At 42.1% G+C, this 19,100-nt stretch overlaps 1 protein-coding gene across 1 annotated transcript; it reads left to right on the plus strand.

Moving 5' to 3' along the window:
- The first annotated feature begins 11,045 nt into the window (after positions 1–11,045).
- Positions 11,046–11,654, plus strand: LOC136543993 (uncharacterized). Its single transcript, XM_066536288.1, has one exon. It carries the CDS (start codon positions 11,046–11,048, stop codon positions 11,652–11,654), a length of 609 nt encoding a protein of 202 aa, XP_066392385.1.
- The last annotated feature ends 7,446 nt before the right edge of the window (positions 11,655–19,100 follow it).

The raw sequence follows: 19,100 nt of genomic DNA on the forward strand, positions 1-19,100 counted from the left end.
GCCGCTTGGTCACACATGGCCGGCCTCCCACGGGCAGTCCCCAGTCATACCATCACCTCGGCTAGGTCCACGGTGAGCCCCTACTGCTCATGCGCTAGCTGGTTAAGCCGGTAGCTGTCCTAGTTCACCAAAACCGTTGCGCCGCCATCATGGATGGTCGCGCGCCACTGTAGCCTTCCCTAGTGGGCCCCACCACCCCTCACCACCGCTTAGCATAGTCATCTAGGTTGAAGATGGTGATCGCCTCGTTAGATAGGCTCGCGTGGGTCCTAGGTGGCCGGCGTAGTCACCCGGTGCCGTCGCTCGCCGCACCGCCATGCACAAAGTTGCCGAGGGTGTGCGCGGGTGAATTAGGAAAAACTCACGGGGTTAAGTGAATTCACCAGAGAGAGGAAGAAATAGTGTTAGGACTTAGGTGTAGTTCAAGAGAAGTTTGAGGACTCTTTTGCAAATACGCCAGCGCGTGGGCTCCCTCGCCGTGGGCCGCCTCGCGGGTGGGCCGACGCCACGTGGGCCGCATCCGTGGGCCGTTTCACGTTGCGCCGCGCGTTGTGGGCCGCATGATGGAATTCATTTTTCTTTTTCCTAGGAAATTATTTATGGTTTTCTAATTTAATTTTTGAGCTAATCTTTAGTAATTAATATAAAATCGTGTAGGTGTCCAAAAATTATGAAACAAATTTTGTTAGGTTCCTAAAATTATGGTCTATCTATTGGTGTATTTAGTTCATACTTATATGTGTTGATACTAGGAGCTATTAAATCGTTTGAGAATGCTTAATATTATTAGGGTAATTATTGTAGGAATTTTTGTGGTAGATTAGTGATAGCTTTAGTCCTAAAATTTTTATGGTAGCTTCATTGTATTATTATGTGCTCACTGTAATTTTTGTAGCCTTAGAATAGGCTAAGCATTAGGGTAGTTAAATGCTCTTTGTTTCAATATACATTAAATCACTAGCAGAAATAAAGATATATCCTTAATTTGACAAGCTAAGGGTTTGTTAGTTGAACCCAACACTTTGCTTGATAAAGATCATAGTTAGCTTAGTTTCTTAGTCATTAGAGCTAGCTTTGTAGCTTGCTGTGTGTTCTTATTTTAAGAATTATTGTTGCCTAAATACTGAATTGTTGCATCATCATCATCGCATGCATATAGAGAATGAGTCGACGGAGATCATGACCACTGGCGATCACAAGTTCAAGGAGATCGTCGAGGAGTACGATGAGGAGATTCTCGTGCAGGAGGAGGTCCCGGAGCCACCACTGACTGACTCAGCTGACACCGCGCCTACCTAAGGCAAGCCCCAGTGCATAACCCTTATTTTTTATAATCACTATATGTATATATGTGATGTGCATTTACGTTACAGGAATTTTATGGAAACCACATGCATAGATATATCTGTCCTATGAGTCTTACTTGTGTAGGTTCGAGTAGCTGTTATGCTTAGGTTTTTGGTAGCGTGAGTAACCTACCGTTACTCACAATATGTGATTATTATAATTACTCTCATGATAAGAATGATGAAAGGAAAATGGAGACCGGGTAGGGATATGGTATGGGTATTGGTGGGTGTAACAAGTTGTGTACCACGGCCATAGGGCTTAGCTTGGTTACACTATTTTCCCTATTCGTGTCGATTGAGGACCGTCCATTGCTGTGGATGGTATTTAGGTCATAGACTTATTATCCTGAGCACATACTTGCTTATGGGAGCGGAAAGGCTCGTTATGCTCTTGTCGTGGGTTCTAGCTCTTTCCGGACTGACTGATTGGAGGTAGGGAAAGGTGGAGGTCTGAGCACCACACTGAGATCGGGCCTCAAGTGTGAGGGCTTGGAGTCCAAGTTTAGACGGGGACCTGGACCCCGTGTTAGGAGTGGTCGTAGAACTTGATTCCGCCAAGATACAAGCCGTAGAGAGAGCACTGATAGGCTAGCATCTCCTCCAAACTCTTCCCTCACTCTCTATCTCACTATTTCTAATTATAAGAATAAATCCTATAGAGGACTAATCTTCTTTTGATAGCTAGCTTTGATCCTCATGAGGAGAATATGAATTATGGTTTTAGGATCTAAGGATCTGATGAGGGCGGGGGGTATGGGCTGCTATATATAGGCCAGAGGTAGAGTAGCGGCTAAGGAATCAAGGTGGAGTAAGGGGCAAGAACTCTAGGAGGAGCAGGGGGCAAGTAATTGCCACATCATCAATCCGCGTCATCTTCCCCGACCACCGTTGGATGAGCTGACCTAAAACCGCCTTAGAATCAATGGTGTAGATTGTAGAAAGGAGTATATAGCGGTGGAGGGTGATGGACCCCCCATGGGCCGAGCGGCCTCCCTAGTGGGCCAGCTAGCCCACTATGGTGCTAGGTGGGCTCCTCCTTCTGGTGGCGAGGCTTGGGCTCTATCTTGAGTCGACTTTCATAGGTGTCGTGGGTAGAATCACTTATTATCATCGGTTTACTCATTTGGAGTGTATGACAGTGGTCCTGGGAGCTGTTTTCTGGATAAATCCTCCTGTAGTCATAAAATTACCAAAGCTCATGAAATTCATTAGTTTAAACCCCTAAACCTTCATTGATGATTACATTTATGCCCTTGTCCATGTTTAACTGATGGTTTATAATGGTTGTTAACTACCGTCAACAATTCCCCCAAGCTTAACCTTTGCTAGTCACTTAGCAAAGCTAAACCCAGCAATGGATCAGGAGTTATTACTATGCTTTCACACCTTAAAAGTACATAGGTGTTCAACAAAAAAATTCTCCTCCGGATTAGAATAAACTCATATGACTTTCAAACTTATCCATGTTATCTTCAACCATAGGGCTTCTCAGCCTTTACTTAGGTCTTGAGCAATTGAAAAACAGAACGATCAAGTCAAGCACTATGTCTCAAGTTCTTTGTTCCACCATCGTTCTGGAATTTTTATAAGTTTTCAAAATAAAACTCAGATATTCCATTGTATGACACTCTCAAATCTCTCAATATATGTGGTATTTGTGGATCCTCATGAAGGCACCAATGATGTTATACCTTCTTCTCTTCCTACTACTAAGGCTTTATATGGAGTTCATTGGCAGAGAGAAAGCTAGGACATACTTGCAATGCATATATTGTAAAGTCAAACAATGGATCCAAAGAGAGTTGAGTCATACAATCAAATCAAAATGTGCATGTGTGTGGAATATATGGTGGATATATATATATATACATATATATATGCTGGCTAACCTAATTCCATTATGCTCCTTAAAAAACTTATCTCTCTTTTGAAACTTAGAAACACTTGGTAGAGAGCAGGGGCTATCTTATTCATCTTTTTTTCAGGCGGACATCTAAGTACCCATTGTTTTAAATATCTAGGACACTTTTGTATCTATTTTTTCTCATCATCATTTTTTTTATTTTTTCTCTTTTTTTATGAATAACTTTTTTATGGCCCCATGTCTCTTTTCTATAATAAAACTTTGAGAGATAGCAACAAGAACTTGGAGCATTTATTTAGTGAATGAGAAACCTAACATGCATGCTTTTGGGTTCACTCCCAGTGTAGGAGTAGAACATTTTTGGGTGGATCTAATGTTCTTGCGCCTACCCCTAGTGTAGGAGTAGTGCATATGTGGGTGGTGTGTGCATGATCTTAATTTAGATGTATGACAAATCTCTCATAAGGGTCAACAAAGCTTGACAAAACTCAATGCAAAAGAAAGCAACATATATGTAGAAGTTTTTCTAGCCTAAATAATATGTCTGGCTCTGATGGGAATTCAAGCTTTGTCATACAGGAACTCATCATGTAGCATTTTTGTGTTTTTTAAAAGATAAATCTCTAGAACTTTAGTGTCACTAGAAACAAGATAAATAGCAGCTCGAACCTTCTCATATTCTATCTATCAATTACCTAGACTTAGATCAAGCATTCGCTACCCACGAGTTTCAAGTTCAGAGTAAATCTTTATATCAAATTAGTTATATCCAAAACTCGGGAGAATTTGAGGCTAAAAACTAGGTACTTAAAAGGAATTACAGCAGAGCAACTATTCATGATTTCCATTTAAGAGATTATTCTGAGTCCTCTTTATTTTATTCAACTTCTAAAAATAAATTAAAGCAAACTAGACACACCTTTATTTTATTTTCAATTTTACTAGATCACACATTATTACTATAACTATATATATTTATTATAAAGATAACTTTTTATTTTGTTTTTAGTTATTCATCTTTTTTTAACTATTTAAAAGAAACTAAAGCTAGAACAAAGAGAAAGAATACTTACCTGGGTACACGAGAGCACTTCTCCCCCAAGCTAACTCTTTCTGTGAGGGTTTGGTGTTGTAAGTCCTTCAAACCAGACTTCTCCTTGTGAAGTTTATTAATCGAGTACCTTGGTTTGCTTTGAAGATGAAGATTCTTGTGATGACACCTCTAATGGTGATGTCACCTTCTTTCGCCAAATCTGTCTTGGTTTTGAGTTTTGATTTTGGGTTGACAGGTTCAGAACACTTGGAGAATCAACTGACTCTCCCACACTTTGCTTGAAGTGTGTCCTACTCATTAAGACAAGGTAGAGATCAAGTGCATGGGCTCTGTTGGTGGAAAAACACCAGCAGAACCAAAACTTTATTTATTCTTCTCTAACCTTAGGCACATTGAACAAGATGAAGTTGATGTTATATGCTTTGTTCAATTATAACATAGGTGGTAAGATTAGAAGGTTGAGCATGAATGTAGCATTTAAGTTCATTTGGCATAAAAGATTGAGTTGCTTAACCCATGGAAAGATTATCTATATGTGTATAATGTATCAATCTTTACATGATTATGACTATCAGCTTCCAGAGATAGGATGTGCATTTTTTTAGTTTATTTTGTTAAGACTATGGTCACAAGAGAGTGGTGCTAGGAACAAGCTTGAAGAACTAAACATGTTGAGTTAATCAGATTGGATCAAGTAAATTTGTAACTCAAACATGTTTGTTTCTTATTTATGTGCCTACCAGAATCAAGGAATTTTTTTTAAATAATGACCATTTACCTTAGGATGTTACCTTTGTCATTGGAGCGTGATGACACCATGTGATGAAGGGTAGATGACTCGCGATGGTCCTTCCTTTTTGCTTGAAGTTTTCCTTGTTTGGCTAGCCTCACAGTACGAGTTGTTCAGGAGCTTCTTGTTTCCTAGTTCATACCTTTTCTTTCTCATCCTTCTATCATGCCATCTTTCTGCTCTTTGATCTTTTTACACCTTGTTAGATCTCATTGTTTTATGCCTACAAAGGATTAGTGGACAATGTATATCCGAAGGAATATATAATTTTGAAACACAGGTTGTATGTCCAGAATTTTGTAATTTCCATCTATGCTAATGAAAAGATAGTGTTAGAATTATTTTAGCATAGTTTTTGTTTATCATGTTCTATACAGACATGGTTCAAGGCAAAGGTAACTTGTAGCAGAAGACAAAGTGAATGACTTTTGATACTTAGAGTTCTTTCATTCCTAATGAACGAGTTGTGTCTTCTTTGCGCAAAATTATTAGAGTTCACCATGTGCCTTGCTTCATCTTTGATTTGAATTCATCTTGTGACTTACCCAAATTGAGTTTAAGAGTTTTCTGCAGGGGTTAGTCCAACAAAATGACCAGTATCTACTATAGCATATTCTTGGTTCAAAAATCAAACTAGACACCTTGTCTAATTTAATCTAGGAAAGCATTTTAACCTAAGCACCACGCTTAATTTAAAAGCCTTTCGAAGTAGGATTAGCACTCCGAAACTAAGCACCATGCTTAATTTAAGAGATGTATGAACATACTCCAAACCTTAAGCATACTATAGCAAACAAAGGTAGCATAAAAACATTATTGAGTTTTATTCAAATAGAGATGAAGAGCATGATTGTTATTTAGCAAACTAAGCGTGGTTTAAAGGTAGAGACAACCAAGATAAATTTAGCAACATGGCAAGAGATTTTTTAGAGAAGTGCATCCCCCATGCTTAAATTTTGCAAATGCAAAATCAAGTTTGGATGGATGTGAAAAAATGTTGCATGATAATGGGTTGGAAATACCTTGCGTCATCATCCTTCATTCTTTTTACTTCAGACCTAGAATGGTTAGTGGCAAAAATACCCGAAGAAAATTTTCACAATTATATTTCTATGCTCATTTCACAAGGGCATTATAGCAAATGATGAAAACTCGTGTTATCTCCTGAAAGTGCTTGCTTCAGGGCAAAAGCTTGTTCTTGGGAAACCTTCGAATTATGTTTCAAGTTGGTGAAGTGGTTTCCCCTCTAACACCAACCTTTGTGTGCCTATCTCAAGATTCATACAACAAGATCTACAATATTTATGATAAACATGTGCATCTACAACCACCCTTTTAAAGTCTTTATGAACAAGGAGAATGAGGGGTTTGAAGATCTCATGTGTGGCAAGGTTGGAGAGAATAATTGATTTAGGAGATTTCTCATGCAAGCAAGGATTTGATGAGGTATTCATGAAATAACTCCCATGCTTGTCGATGTCATCTTCCTTTTCAAGCTCTAGGGGTGTTTCTTCATGAATGCCTATAGGCGGAAACATTATCTCCATCATTCCATGCCTATGACATTCACTGGCATTTTATTGTCCAAGATTTCCCATGGATCGGTGACTCTCAGGTTGATCTCATCTAAAGCCTCGTCCATCCATTCAATGGCAATGGCACACAAGTTATTAATATCCTCTAGCCATTGTTGTTGCTTTTCTTGGTCTTTCTTATGGCCTTCATGACTCCAATGCTTTGGGTGTCTTGGTGGATTTCTAGGGTCACCATGAGACTTAGGAGAAAGAGCATCAGAGGAATCATTAGGGTCAAGGATGGGTTGAAACATGGGTTCAGATGAGACATCTAATGTGGGCATAGAAAGGGAGAGAATAGGAATGGCTTCTAGATAGCTTGGCTCTCCTTCTATGGCTTTACTAGACATGCCATCCTTGTGTTCTTCCCAATGTTCTATATGGGAATAAGGATGCTTTCCAAGAGATCTCTTCTTGAGAGGATTTGAATTATATTCGCTCAAAGGTCTCTTGTGAAGATGAGAATTTAATGTCCTCCCAAAATCAGCATGAAAGAGGTCATGCTTAATTTCAACAGGAATTTCCAAAGGTAGAATTTCTTCTTCTCTTGGAGGATTTTGGGGTATTGGTGGTTCAGGATTGATAGCTAAATCTTGGGATTGAAGTGGTTGTGATTTGGCTATCCAAACTTCCTCTTCTTTTTTGTGAGATGAGTCCTTCTCTTCCTCGAGGAGTTCATTATGAATGCTAGTGCAGGGAGTCTTTCCACTAATTCTATTAAGCATAGCCCTTGCTTCACTAGTAGACAAATGAAGGAAATCTCCTCTAGAGGCTGCATCAAGGGTTTGCGCAAAATCCTTGCTAAGACCCATATAAAAATGTTGACGGAGCATTGGGCCTGGAATAGCAAGGGCTAGGCAAGTGATGGTGAGTTCATTAAAACTATCCCACAATGTGCCAAGAGATTCTTCTTCTAGTTGTCTGAAATTTAGAACCTCTTTCCAAAGACTAACCACTGTAGAGAAGGGAAACAAATGTAAATAAAATTTAGAGCATAACGTTTCCCAATCTCCTTGCACACTACACTTCCTACGGTTTGACTATACCATGTTTTAGCTTTTTCCATCAAAGAGAACGGAAATAACTTCCATCTTAATGTCTTATTAGACATGCCAGCGATACGCAAATATGCACAGATTTGCTCAAACTTTAGTAGGTGTGAGTATGAGTTTTCATTGCCTTCTCCCGAGAAGGATTTACCAGGTGTTATGATAGGCTCTAAGGATTCTGGTGGCTTTAGGCTTGCGCTCGTGGGTTTAGCATATTGATAAATAGGAGTGGAATCCATGCTAAAAAAATTAAAACAAAAGAAAGAATAAAAGATAAAAGGTTAAGCTAAGCTTGTAGTTAATTCAGCAACTGTTTCCCCAGCAACGGCGTCGGAAAGCTTGTTGGTATATTTAACGCACATAGATAAATCCATAAGCACATGGATGCCGCTGTAGCTTTTACCCAGAAGTATTCCAAGTATCATATCTATAGGGAAACGTGTGAGACTAACTACAGTCTAACTTAACGAGGGTAGTGAATAGGTTAAGGGTTAATTTCTCTAGGAGTAGCAACAAGGTTAGAATAAACAGGAGCATAGAGAGGACAACTGAGGGTCTCTAGTTCTGACTTGGATAAGCTTATATCTTCTACTATTGAACTAGGGATATTACTAGGGAAAGACGCCAGTAGAGGATGCTTTCCTTTGCAACTGCGTCCTACGTGTGCCTACAGACAGGAGGTGGACTATAAAGGATCAACATTGCTATATAGTACGATGCTATATAGTATTGATGTCACACACGTGATCTGCCACTAATCTGGAATGCAGAGTGCTTCCACGATTAACCTAAGTCTAAACATCATGCTTGCACTTACGATTAATACTCTACTCCCACTAGTGTAGGAATAAAGCACTCAAAAGGGTTGTGAAGCAGAAGAACAATATAAACAAGATACTTACTTAAATTAGAAGTTGATTACCAGAGAAATCTCAGAAGCAAGCTCAATTAGAACTTGATTTCGCCAAGATACAAGCCGTAGAGAGAGCACCGACAGCCGGCATCTCCTCCAAACTCTTTCCTCACTCTTTATCCCACTATTTCTAATTATAAGACTAAATCCTATAGAGCACTAATCTTCTCTTGATAGATAGCTCTGATTCTTATGAGGAGAATATGAATTAGGGTTTTAGAATCTGAGGATCTGATGTGGGAGGGGGGTAGGGGCTACTATATATAGGTCAGAGGTAGAGTGGCAGCCAAAGAATTGAGGTGTAGTAAGGGGCAAGGACTCTAGGAGGAGCAAGGGTAAGGAATTGCCACATCATCGATCCACGTCATCTCTCCCGACCACTGTTGGATGAGCCGACCTAAAACCGCCTTAGAATCAACGGTGTAGATCATAGGAAGGAGTATGTGGCAGCGGAGGGTGTTGGGCCACCCCCATGGGCCGGGCGGCCTCCCTAGTGGGCCGGCCAGCCCACTATGGTGCCTGGTGGGCTCCTCCTTCTAGTGGTGAGGCTTGGGCTCCATCTTGAGTTGACTTTCGTAGGTGTCACGGGTAGCATCACTTGTTGTCATCGGTTTGCTCGTTTGGAGTGTATGACAGTGGTCCTAGGAGCTATTTTCTGGATAAATCCTCCTACAGTCATGAAATCACCAAAGCTCATGGAATTCATTAGTTTAAACCCCTAAACCTTCATTGGTGATTACATTTATGCCCTTATCCATGTTTAATTGATGGTTTATAATGGTTGTTAACTACCATCAATAAGATCATAGACTTATTATCCTGAGCACATACTTGCTTGTGGGAGCGGGAAGACTCATTATGCTCTTGTCGTGGGTTCTAGCTCTTTCCAAACTGACTAATTGGAGGCAAGGAAAGGTGGAGGTCTAAGCACAACACTGAGACCGGGTCTCAAGTATGGGGGCTTGGAGTCCAAGTTTGGACGGGGACCTAGACCCCGTGATAGGAGTGGAATGGTGTGGTCTTGTTTGTGCCTAGGATAAAAATGGGGCATGTGTTTTGAGGTACTCAGCTGGGACACATTGGTTCATGAATCACCATTTCTGTGAGACGGTATGACTTGGCTATGGTCTTGCACCATAGTAAGAACAGGAATATGAAAGATGGTAAATTGGTTCTGATTGCTCAACCCTTGCTTGAAAGGAGAATAGGTGCTTACCAGAATGGTTAGCTAATGAAGTAATCATTACTACTAATTAAACTTGATCTTAAGGACATACTTCTAGTAATGCTTTTCGCAAACAAAAAGAAAACAACAAACCCATATTACCTATCGTACCCCTTAGAGTTGGGAAACTATTCCCACTAGTTGGGTAAGTCTTGCGAGTGTATTGTGTACTAAGGGTTTATTTTACCCTGTTGTAGGTGCAGCTTGAGGAGTAGCTCTTCTATGGAGGATTCTTTTGGTGGGCATAGATGAATCCTTGTATCATTTCAGCTAGATGTTTATTTTCATTCCATTGTTTAATTATCGCACTCTGAACCCTGGTATTGTAATAAATAATTTCCAAGAACTATTATTGTATGAAATGGACTATGTATTGTAAGCTCATACTCATTATTGGATTCTAGAGGTAAAACGTAGATTGATTCGAGTTCTCCCGTGGGGTGTGCTCGATAGAATTGTCTAATGTAGCTAACATTCGGGGTGCTTAGTGTCTAGTGGAAGACGAGCGCCTCTAAAAGCGGGTTATTTCAGGCGGTTCTGCCACAGATGGATTCAGAGCCAATAATGAGTCTACGAGTTTAAAAACTCTTTTCAAAACTTAAAATTTGACCAACAAAAACTTTGTGAAAAGTAGGATGCGATAAATTATGTAAATAAGTATAAGCCCTAGTAATATGGTCTATCTAGGATAGTGGCACTGGTTTTATCTAATTAATCTTCTATAGGTACACTAACTTACACTGCGTAAGAATCATTTAGTGTATGGGAAGTGAGTGTGCGTTGTGCCAAAAATTATATGCGAATGTCACTATATTTTGGCTTGAGCGAACAAATAGGTCGATCCATGCATCATGAAAAGAGAATCTTGCTTAAACTAAACTCCCCCCCCCCCCACGTATAATTTTAGGTAGTAAATTGATAGGATCATAAATAAAGAGAAATGCTTTAACTCTTAAGAAAAGTTCTCGCTTGTAAACATTTATTGGGCCTTATCATCTCTCTAGCCACTTGTTTCTAAGTATGGAGGCCTAGTCCCTAATGGTGAGTTCCTATCTATTTAAAGATGAACCTGAGGTCTAGTCGCGAAGCACCAGTGTTGGGACGGGCCGTGGTCTTGCTGAAGACCAGGACAAAAATGGTCGTGGCGATGATCATGGCAATGCCAACAGGGAGAGCCACGAGGCCACACTCCTTGGTCCTATGCCGCTACCACCACCACCACCTCCGATGACCCATGCTGAGATGATGGCTACTCATCATGAGTCAGCTCGTGCCTTGGAGATGCTGGCACATGCTATTGGTGGCTTCTCCTGTGGAGGCCCCGGTGGCAATGGCGGGAAAGGGGGTGGTGCCCGTGGTCCTAAGAGGCCCTATTCCTATCAAGAATTCTTGGGGACACACCCGCTCACGTTCACACCAACTATGGAGCCTCTGGACGTAGAGCATTGGCTTCGTATTCTAGAGCAGAAGTTTCAGTTGGTCAATGTGATGGATGAGCAAAAGGTGTGCTTTGCCGCACAGCAGCTTCTGCGATCTGCCAGTGCTTGGTGGGACACTTTCAATGCCATGCAGCCTATGGACCCCCATGTTACTTGGTGGGAGTTTACCACCGCTTTGCGTCAGTACTATATTCCTGTTGGTTTGATGAACAAGAAGTTGTTCAAGTTTCTAGAGCTAAAACAAGGAAATATGACCGTGATGGAATATGTGAAGAAGTTCAACCATCTTTTACAATATACTGGGACTCATGTGGATACTAATGAGAAGAAGATGTACCATTTCAATCACGGTCTCTCTTGCATCTTGCAAGTGAAGCTGTATATAGGGGGCTATTAGACCTTTGGTGCTTTGATGAATGTTGCTATTGCTATTGAGGGACTTCAGCAAGACTCTTAGGCTGAGTGGAAGCGCAAGTGGGTAATCTCTATATCTTCAAGTCACCCACAGTTTCAAAAGGTACAGGTTGTGAGGAGGATGTCCTATCACTCTCTGGGAGGATAGCTGTCTCATCAGACTCAGCAGATTCACCAGGCACCACCCACTCGGTACCATGCACCTACTCAGCAGGTGCAGTAGCCTCAGGGACAATAGGTTCCACCTCGTAAGGGATAGGGGAACAAGCCAGGTGCCTATTTCAAGTGTGACAAGGAAAGTCACTATGCCTAGGAGTGCCCCCAGAACCAGCCTCCCTAGTCTTCTCAGCCTTTGACCAACTCTCGTCTAGTCAAGAGGACTATCATTAGGAAGAAGGTGCCAGTGAGCCGCTCGGGATAGGTTAACTTCACTGAGGCTGAGGAGATCCTACAGGGAGAGCCTATGATGACTGGTATGTTCACCATTGATTCCCACCTGGCATATGTATTATTTGATTCTGGTGTATCATATTCATTCATGAGTATGGGGTTTGCACAAAGGCACAATATATCTACTACGGCTATGCCTATTGCCTACAGAATCAGAACCTTGGGTGCATAGTTGTGCGTTAAAACTCAAATGGGCATAGTGAGACTAGTGCTAGCCACTCACTCTTATCGTCTTTAGTTTATGGTGTTGCCTGGGCAAGGCATAGATGCAATTCTCAGAATGAACTGGTTGAGAAACTATGGGGTAGTCTTGAACCTAAGGCAAATAATTGTTGAGTTGAAGCTTCCTTCTTCTGAGGATAGAATATCTCTCCTTATGCCTTCAGTATCTGCCCTACTAGTTATTGCTCACAGCCTCATACTGAAGCTTCTCCTAATCTTGCCTCTATTCCTATGGTCTGTGAGTTTCCGGATATCTTTCCTAAAGATCTACCTGGGTTACCACCGGATAGGGATGCGGAGTTTTCCATTAAGTTAGAACTTAGAACTACTCCTACTTCACGACGTTCTTACCGCATGGCTCCAAAGGAATTGGCTGAGATGAAGAAACAGTTAGAGGAATTATTGAAGAAGGGATTCATCCATCCTAGTTCTTCGCCATGGGGTTGTCCAGCTATTTTTGTGAAGAAGGACGACACTCTTTGGATGTGTGTGGATTATTGCCCTCTCAATGTGGTAACCATTAAGAAAAAGTATCCCTTACCTTGCATTGATACTTTGTTCGATTAGTTGGCTGGTGCAAAAGTGTTCTCAAAGATTGATCTTCGTTCGGGATATCACCAAATTAAGATCCGACCACAAGATATATCAAAGACAACTTTCTCTACTAGGTATGGGCTTTATGAATACCTAGTCATGTCTTTTGGTCTCACCAATATCTTGTATTCTTCAGGTATCTCATGAATTTAGTATTAATGCCAGAGTTAGACAAGTTTGTAGTGGTATTCAATAATGATATTTTGGTATATTATAAGAACAATGAAGAGTATGCACAACATCTTCGCATAGTCTTAACTCAATTGTGGGAACACAAGCTGTATACCAAATTCAGCAATGGTGAGTTTTGGTTGGATCGAGTGCAGTTCTTGGGACATATCCTGACACCTGAAGGCATCTCTGTGGATCCTGGCAAGGTGCAAGATGTGTTAAATTAGAAATCTCCAAAGTTAGTGCATTATATTAGTCAGTTCCTTGGTCTTGCTGGTTATTATCGGCGCTTCATCCCTGAGTTTTCTAAAGTAGCTCAATCAATGACCAAGTTGCTCTAGAAGGATGTCAAGTTTGTATGGAGTCCGGCTTGTGAAGAGGCTTTCTAAGCCATGAAGAAGGTTCTTACCTCTGCTCCTATTCTTGCTCAACCAAATATTGATAGGTCATTTGATGTGTATTGTGATGCCTCTAGGACTGGATGAAGTTGCATGCTTATGCAAGATGGACATGTAATAGTTTATGCTTCACATTAGCTAAAAAAGCACGAGATGAATTACCACACCCATGATTTAGAGCTAGCTGCAGTGGTGCACGCTCTCAAAATTTGGAGGCATTACCTATTGGGAAATAAAGTACATATTTTTACGGATCACAAGAGCCTCAAATATATTTTCACTCAATCCGAGTTGAATATGAGGCAATGGAGGTGGCTCGAGTTAATCAAGGATTACAATTTAGAGGTTCATTATCACCCTGGAAAAGCTAATGTGGTAGCTGATGCCTTAAGTCAGAAGTCACATCAAGTTGAAGAAGAATCTTTGTCTCCCAACCATTCGGAGGTGTTAGCCGATATTGCTCTAGTCTTGGATTTACTTGAGCAAATTATTATAGAGCAAAGGCAAGATGCTTCGGGAATTCCACATATCAAGAAGTTAATTGCTGAAGGGTGTGGTCCTTATTTTAGTATTGTTGATCAAGGTGTGGTGAAGTTTAAGAACTGATTGGTGGTTCCCTCAACTGATGAGCTTAGGAGAAAATTTTTGGATGAAGCTCACAACTTGAAATTATCCATTCATCCGGGAAGTAACAAGATGTATCATGATTTTCATCACTTGTATTGGTGGCCAAATATGAAGCAGGATATTACCAAATACATCTCAAAATGTGACATTTGTGGAAGAGTTAAGGCAGACCATATGCGTACGCCTAGATTTCTATAGCCCTTGCCTATCCCTGTTTGGAAATGGGAGGATATTTCCATGGACTTTGTTGTGGGTTTGCCCCGCACAACAACGGGGTATGACTCTATTTGGGTCATTGTGGGTCGCCTTACCAAGTCTGCTCATTTCCTCCCGGTGGATACAAGGTAATCAGCCAAAAAATATGCCAAGTTATATTTTGATCGGGTTGTGACCCTACATGGAGTTCCTCTTACCATTGTTTTCGATAGAGGGTTAGTCTTTGTCTCTCGTTTCTAGGAGCAACTCCACAAATGTCTTGGTACTCGTCTCCTCAGAAGTTCAACTTATCACCCACAAATTGATGGTCAGACAGAAAGGGTAAATCAAGTACTTGAAGATATGTTGAGAGCATGTGCCATTTCTTATCCAGAAAAGTGGGACGAATGCTTGACTTTAGCTAAGTTTTCCTATAATAATAGCTATCAAGAGAGCATTCAAATGGTAGTTGTCGAGGCTTTGTATGGCAAGAAATGTAGGACACCTCTTAACTGGGTGGAAGTGGGTGACCGTGATTACTTTGGACCTGATTTTATCAAAGTAGCAAGAGAACATGTTAGTGTTATTCAGAGTCATTTGACAGCGGCTCAGAACCATCAGAAAGCTTATGCGGACAAGAGGAGAAGGCCCTTGTAGTCTGAAGTTGGTGACCATGTGTACCTAAAGGTATCCCCGATGAGAGGTGTGCATCGGTTTGGAGTCCGTGGAAAGTTAGCTTCGCGTTATGTTGGACCTTATAAATTTTTGGAGTGGTGTGGTTCGGTTGCTTACCGTCTCCAACTATCGAATATTCTATCAGCAGTCCATAATGTCTTCCATGTTTCCCAGTGAAAGAAGTGTCTGTGGGCTCCCAATGAAGTGGTGGAAATTGAAGGACTCCATCTCCAACCTGATCTTTCTTATATTGAGCATCCCGTCAAAATCTTGGATGAAAAAGAGAGGATCATTAGGAACAAAGTGGTAAAATTCTATAAAGTTCAGTGGCAAAATTATTCAAAGGATGAAGTAACTTGGGAATAGGAGAGTTATATTTTGGAGCATTATCCCCATCTTCTCCTAGAAGTATCGAGGTAATTGTTTAAGTTAAAAGTTTACTTCTTATCCCTTTTCCAACACTAGGCACTCACATGAAATCTTGGGATAAGATTTTGTTTTAGGGGGAGGAGCTGTAACACCCTCGGTGTTATTCCCTAACCAAACTACTAAATCATGTCATGAGCATCATGTTTATGTAATAATGCATGTGATAGAAGGTGTTGATAAATTTCTTGTAGACTAAAATGACCAATAAAAATGTTAAATTGAAATTTATTCAATAACTCATGTTATGTCAAGTAGGGTGGAAAACCAGTTTTTATTCCACAAAAAATACTATAGAACATGTGTGTGATACTTAAATAAAGTTTGAAGTACAAACTTTGTAGATGACAATGCAACTTTTGCTGTAGAAAAATAATATGACTAGCTAGTATTTCTAATGGCTTGGAAATGGAACTTGAAATCAAATTCAGCTCAAAACTTGGAAGAATTTCAAGTTTGAAAACAGTGTGACAATGCCATGTTGGTGAATTAATTTTGGAAAATTGAGCTAAAGGTCAGTGCTATGTTTTTGTTCCTTATGGTAGTTTGATGTACCCTCTTTAGCATAGTGAAGGCGGTTTACTCCAACTTCATTAGTTTAGTTTGTATCAACGCTTTAAAATTCATGCACGACACAGCCTCGGGATGTTTGGTGCCATGTGCGCGGTCACCACGCGGCCACCCCACACCGTGCAAATGGTCGCATCCCGCATGGCCACCCCATGCCGCCACGCTGGGTCGGTCGAGCCCGCCTAGGCTTGGTCAAGGTTGGCCACAGCAAGTCGCTGGCCCCGCGCCCTGCTGCCCTACCTTGCGCTGCTGCCATTGGTGCCACCATGGCCATGCTGCGCTACTGTTGCCTCGCCATCGCATCCGCACCTCCCCTGTGGCTCTGCACTACTGTTCGCCCTACCGGTGGCCCTACCGCCGCTGCTGCGTGCGCTTGGCGTATCTATGGCATCGGCACATGGCTGTACCCACTATCATCTTGCCCATAAAGGCGAGGCAGTGGCTCGTCCCATGTCAATCGTGGATGTGTGCTTGCCTTGTCTGTAGCGCCTGCGCGAGTGCGTCCTGATCACGCCGCTCATGTCCCACCAAGGCGAGGACGAGACGAGCGCTGACTACCTCTCTCTCTACCACCAGGACCAGCCGACCTCGTTCATCCAATTTGGCATGGTTAGATCACCTCAACTAAATTGGACTCATCCCTGGCTTCTCCATTAAGCCACCTGATCCCCGACCCCACCCAGCCTTGAAGCAAGCACGGCCAAGCTCTAATTTGGAGTTTTTCCCCACCACCGTGCTGATAAGGCCAAGCTTGGCCATTGCCGTGGGCAGTCCTCCAACTGTCCACCCTGACCCAATCCAAGTGCATTGCTAGCTTCGATTCCACCTCTACGTCACCCTACGCTCCTTAGCCGTACCTCTACCGCTACCCCGACGCTGCTAACGTGGTCGTGTCCGCCGCGGTGCGCCACCGTGTCTCTCGGTCGCACGTGGCTGGCCTTGCTCGTGTAGTCCATAGCCATACCGTCACCTCGGCCAGGTCCATGGTGAGCTCCTACTACTCGCACGCTAGCTGGTTAAGTCGGTACCTGTCCTAGTTCACCGAAACCATTGCGCCGCTGTTGTGGATGGCCATGCACCGCTACAGCCTTCCCTAGTGAGCCCTGCCACCCCTCATCGCCGCTTAGCGTAGTCATCTAGGTCAGAGATGGCAATTGAACCATTAGATAGGCTTACACAGGTCCTAGGTGGCCAGCGTAGTCACCCGGTGCCGCCGCTCGCTGCACCGCCGTGCACAGAGTTGCCGAGGGTGTGCGCGGGTGAATTAGGAAAAACTCAGGGGGTTAAATGAATTCACCAGAGAGAGGAAGAAATAGTGTTAGGACTTAGGTGTAGTTTGGGAGAAGTTTAAGGTCTCTTTTGTGAAAAAGCCAACGCCCGTGGGCTCCCCCACCGCGGACCGCCTCACGGGTGGGACGACGTCGCGTGGGCCTCGTCCGCGGGCCATTTCACGTGCGTTGTGGGCCATGCGATGGAATTCGTTTTTCCTTTTCCTAGGAAATTAGTAATGGTTTTCTAATTTAATTTTTGATTTGATCTTGGGTAATTAATATAAAATCATGTAGGTGTCCAAAAAATTATGACACAAAATTGCGATCAGGAGTTTGAGGAGATTGTCGACGAGTATGTGGAGGAGATTCTCGTGCAGGAGGAGGTCCTGGACCCGCCACTGACTGACTCAGCTAACACCGTGTCTGCCCAAGGCAAGCCCCGGTACATAACCCTTATTTTTGATAATCACTATATGTATATATGTGATGTGCATTTATGTTACATGAATTTTATGGAAACCACATGCATAGATATATCTATCCAAAGAGTCTTACTAGTGCTGGTTCGAGTAGCTTCTATGCTTAAGTTTTCGGTAGCGTGAGTAACCTACCGTTACTCACAATAGGTGATTATTATAATTACTCTCATGATAAGAATGATGAAATGAAAATGGAGACCAGGTAGGGATATGGTATGGGTATTGGTGGGTGTAATGAGTTGTGTCCCGTGGCCATGGGGCTTAGCTTGGTTATACTGTTTTCCCTATCCATGTCGATTGAGGACCGTCCATTGCTGCGGATGGTAGTTAGGTCACAGACTTATTATCCTGAGCACATACTTGCTTATGGGAGCGGGAAGGCTCGCTATGCTCTTGTCGTGGGTTCTGGTTCTTTCTGGACCGACTACTTGGAGGTAGGGAAAGGTGGAGGTCTAAGCACCACACTGAGATCGAGTCTCAAGTGTAGGGGCTTGGAGTGTAAGTTTGGACGGGGACCTGGACCACGTGATAGGAGTTGAATGGGTTGGTCTTATTTGTGCCTAGGGTACAAACAGGGTATGTGTTTCGGGGTACCTAGTTGGGATATAATGGTTCATGAATCGTTGTTTCCATGAGACGGTATGACTTGGCTATAGTCTAGCCCCGTAGTAAGAACTAGAATTTGAAAGATAGTAAATTAGTTCTGATTGCTCAACCCTTTCTTGAAAGTAGAACATGTGCATACTAGAATGGTTAGCTAATGAAGTAATCACGACTGCTAATTAAACTTGATCTTAAGGATGTTCTTCTAGTAATGCTTTTCGCAAACAAAAAGAAAATAGCAAGCCCATATTGCCTATCATACCCCTTGGAGTCGGGAAACTATTCCCACTAGCCAGGTAAGTCTTGCGAGTATATTGTGTACTCAGGGTTTATTTTACCCTGTTGTAGATGTAGCTTGAGGAGTAGCTCTTGTGTGGAGAATTCTTTTGGTGGGCACAGACGGATTGCTAAATGTTTATTTTTATTCCGCTATTTAATTATCGCACTCTGAACCCTGGTATTGTAATAAATAATTTCTAAGAACTCTTGTTGTATGAAATGGACTAAGTATTGTAAGCTCGTACTCATTATTAGATTCTAGAGGTAAAAAGTGGATTGATTTTAGTTCTCCCATGGGGTGTGCTCGATGAAACTGTTCGATGTAGCTAACTTTCGGGGTGCTTAGTGTCTAGTGGAAAATGAGCGCCTCCAAAAGCGTGTTATTTTGGGGCAGTTCAACCACATCGGACACGTGGTACACCGAGGAAAGTTTTGCCTGGACCTCTGCCGGCAAGACGGCTGGCCGATT

This window comes from Miscanthus floridulus, chromosome 3 (genome assembly GCF_019320115.1).
Source record: "Miscanthus floridulus cultivar M001 chromosome 3, ASM1932011v1, whole genome shotgun sequence".
In the NCBI taxonomy this organism is placed as follows: domain Eukaryota; kingdom Viridiplantae; phylum Streptophyta; class Magnoliopsida; order Poales; family Poaceae; genus Miscanthus; species Miscanthus floridulus.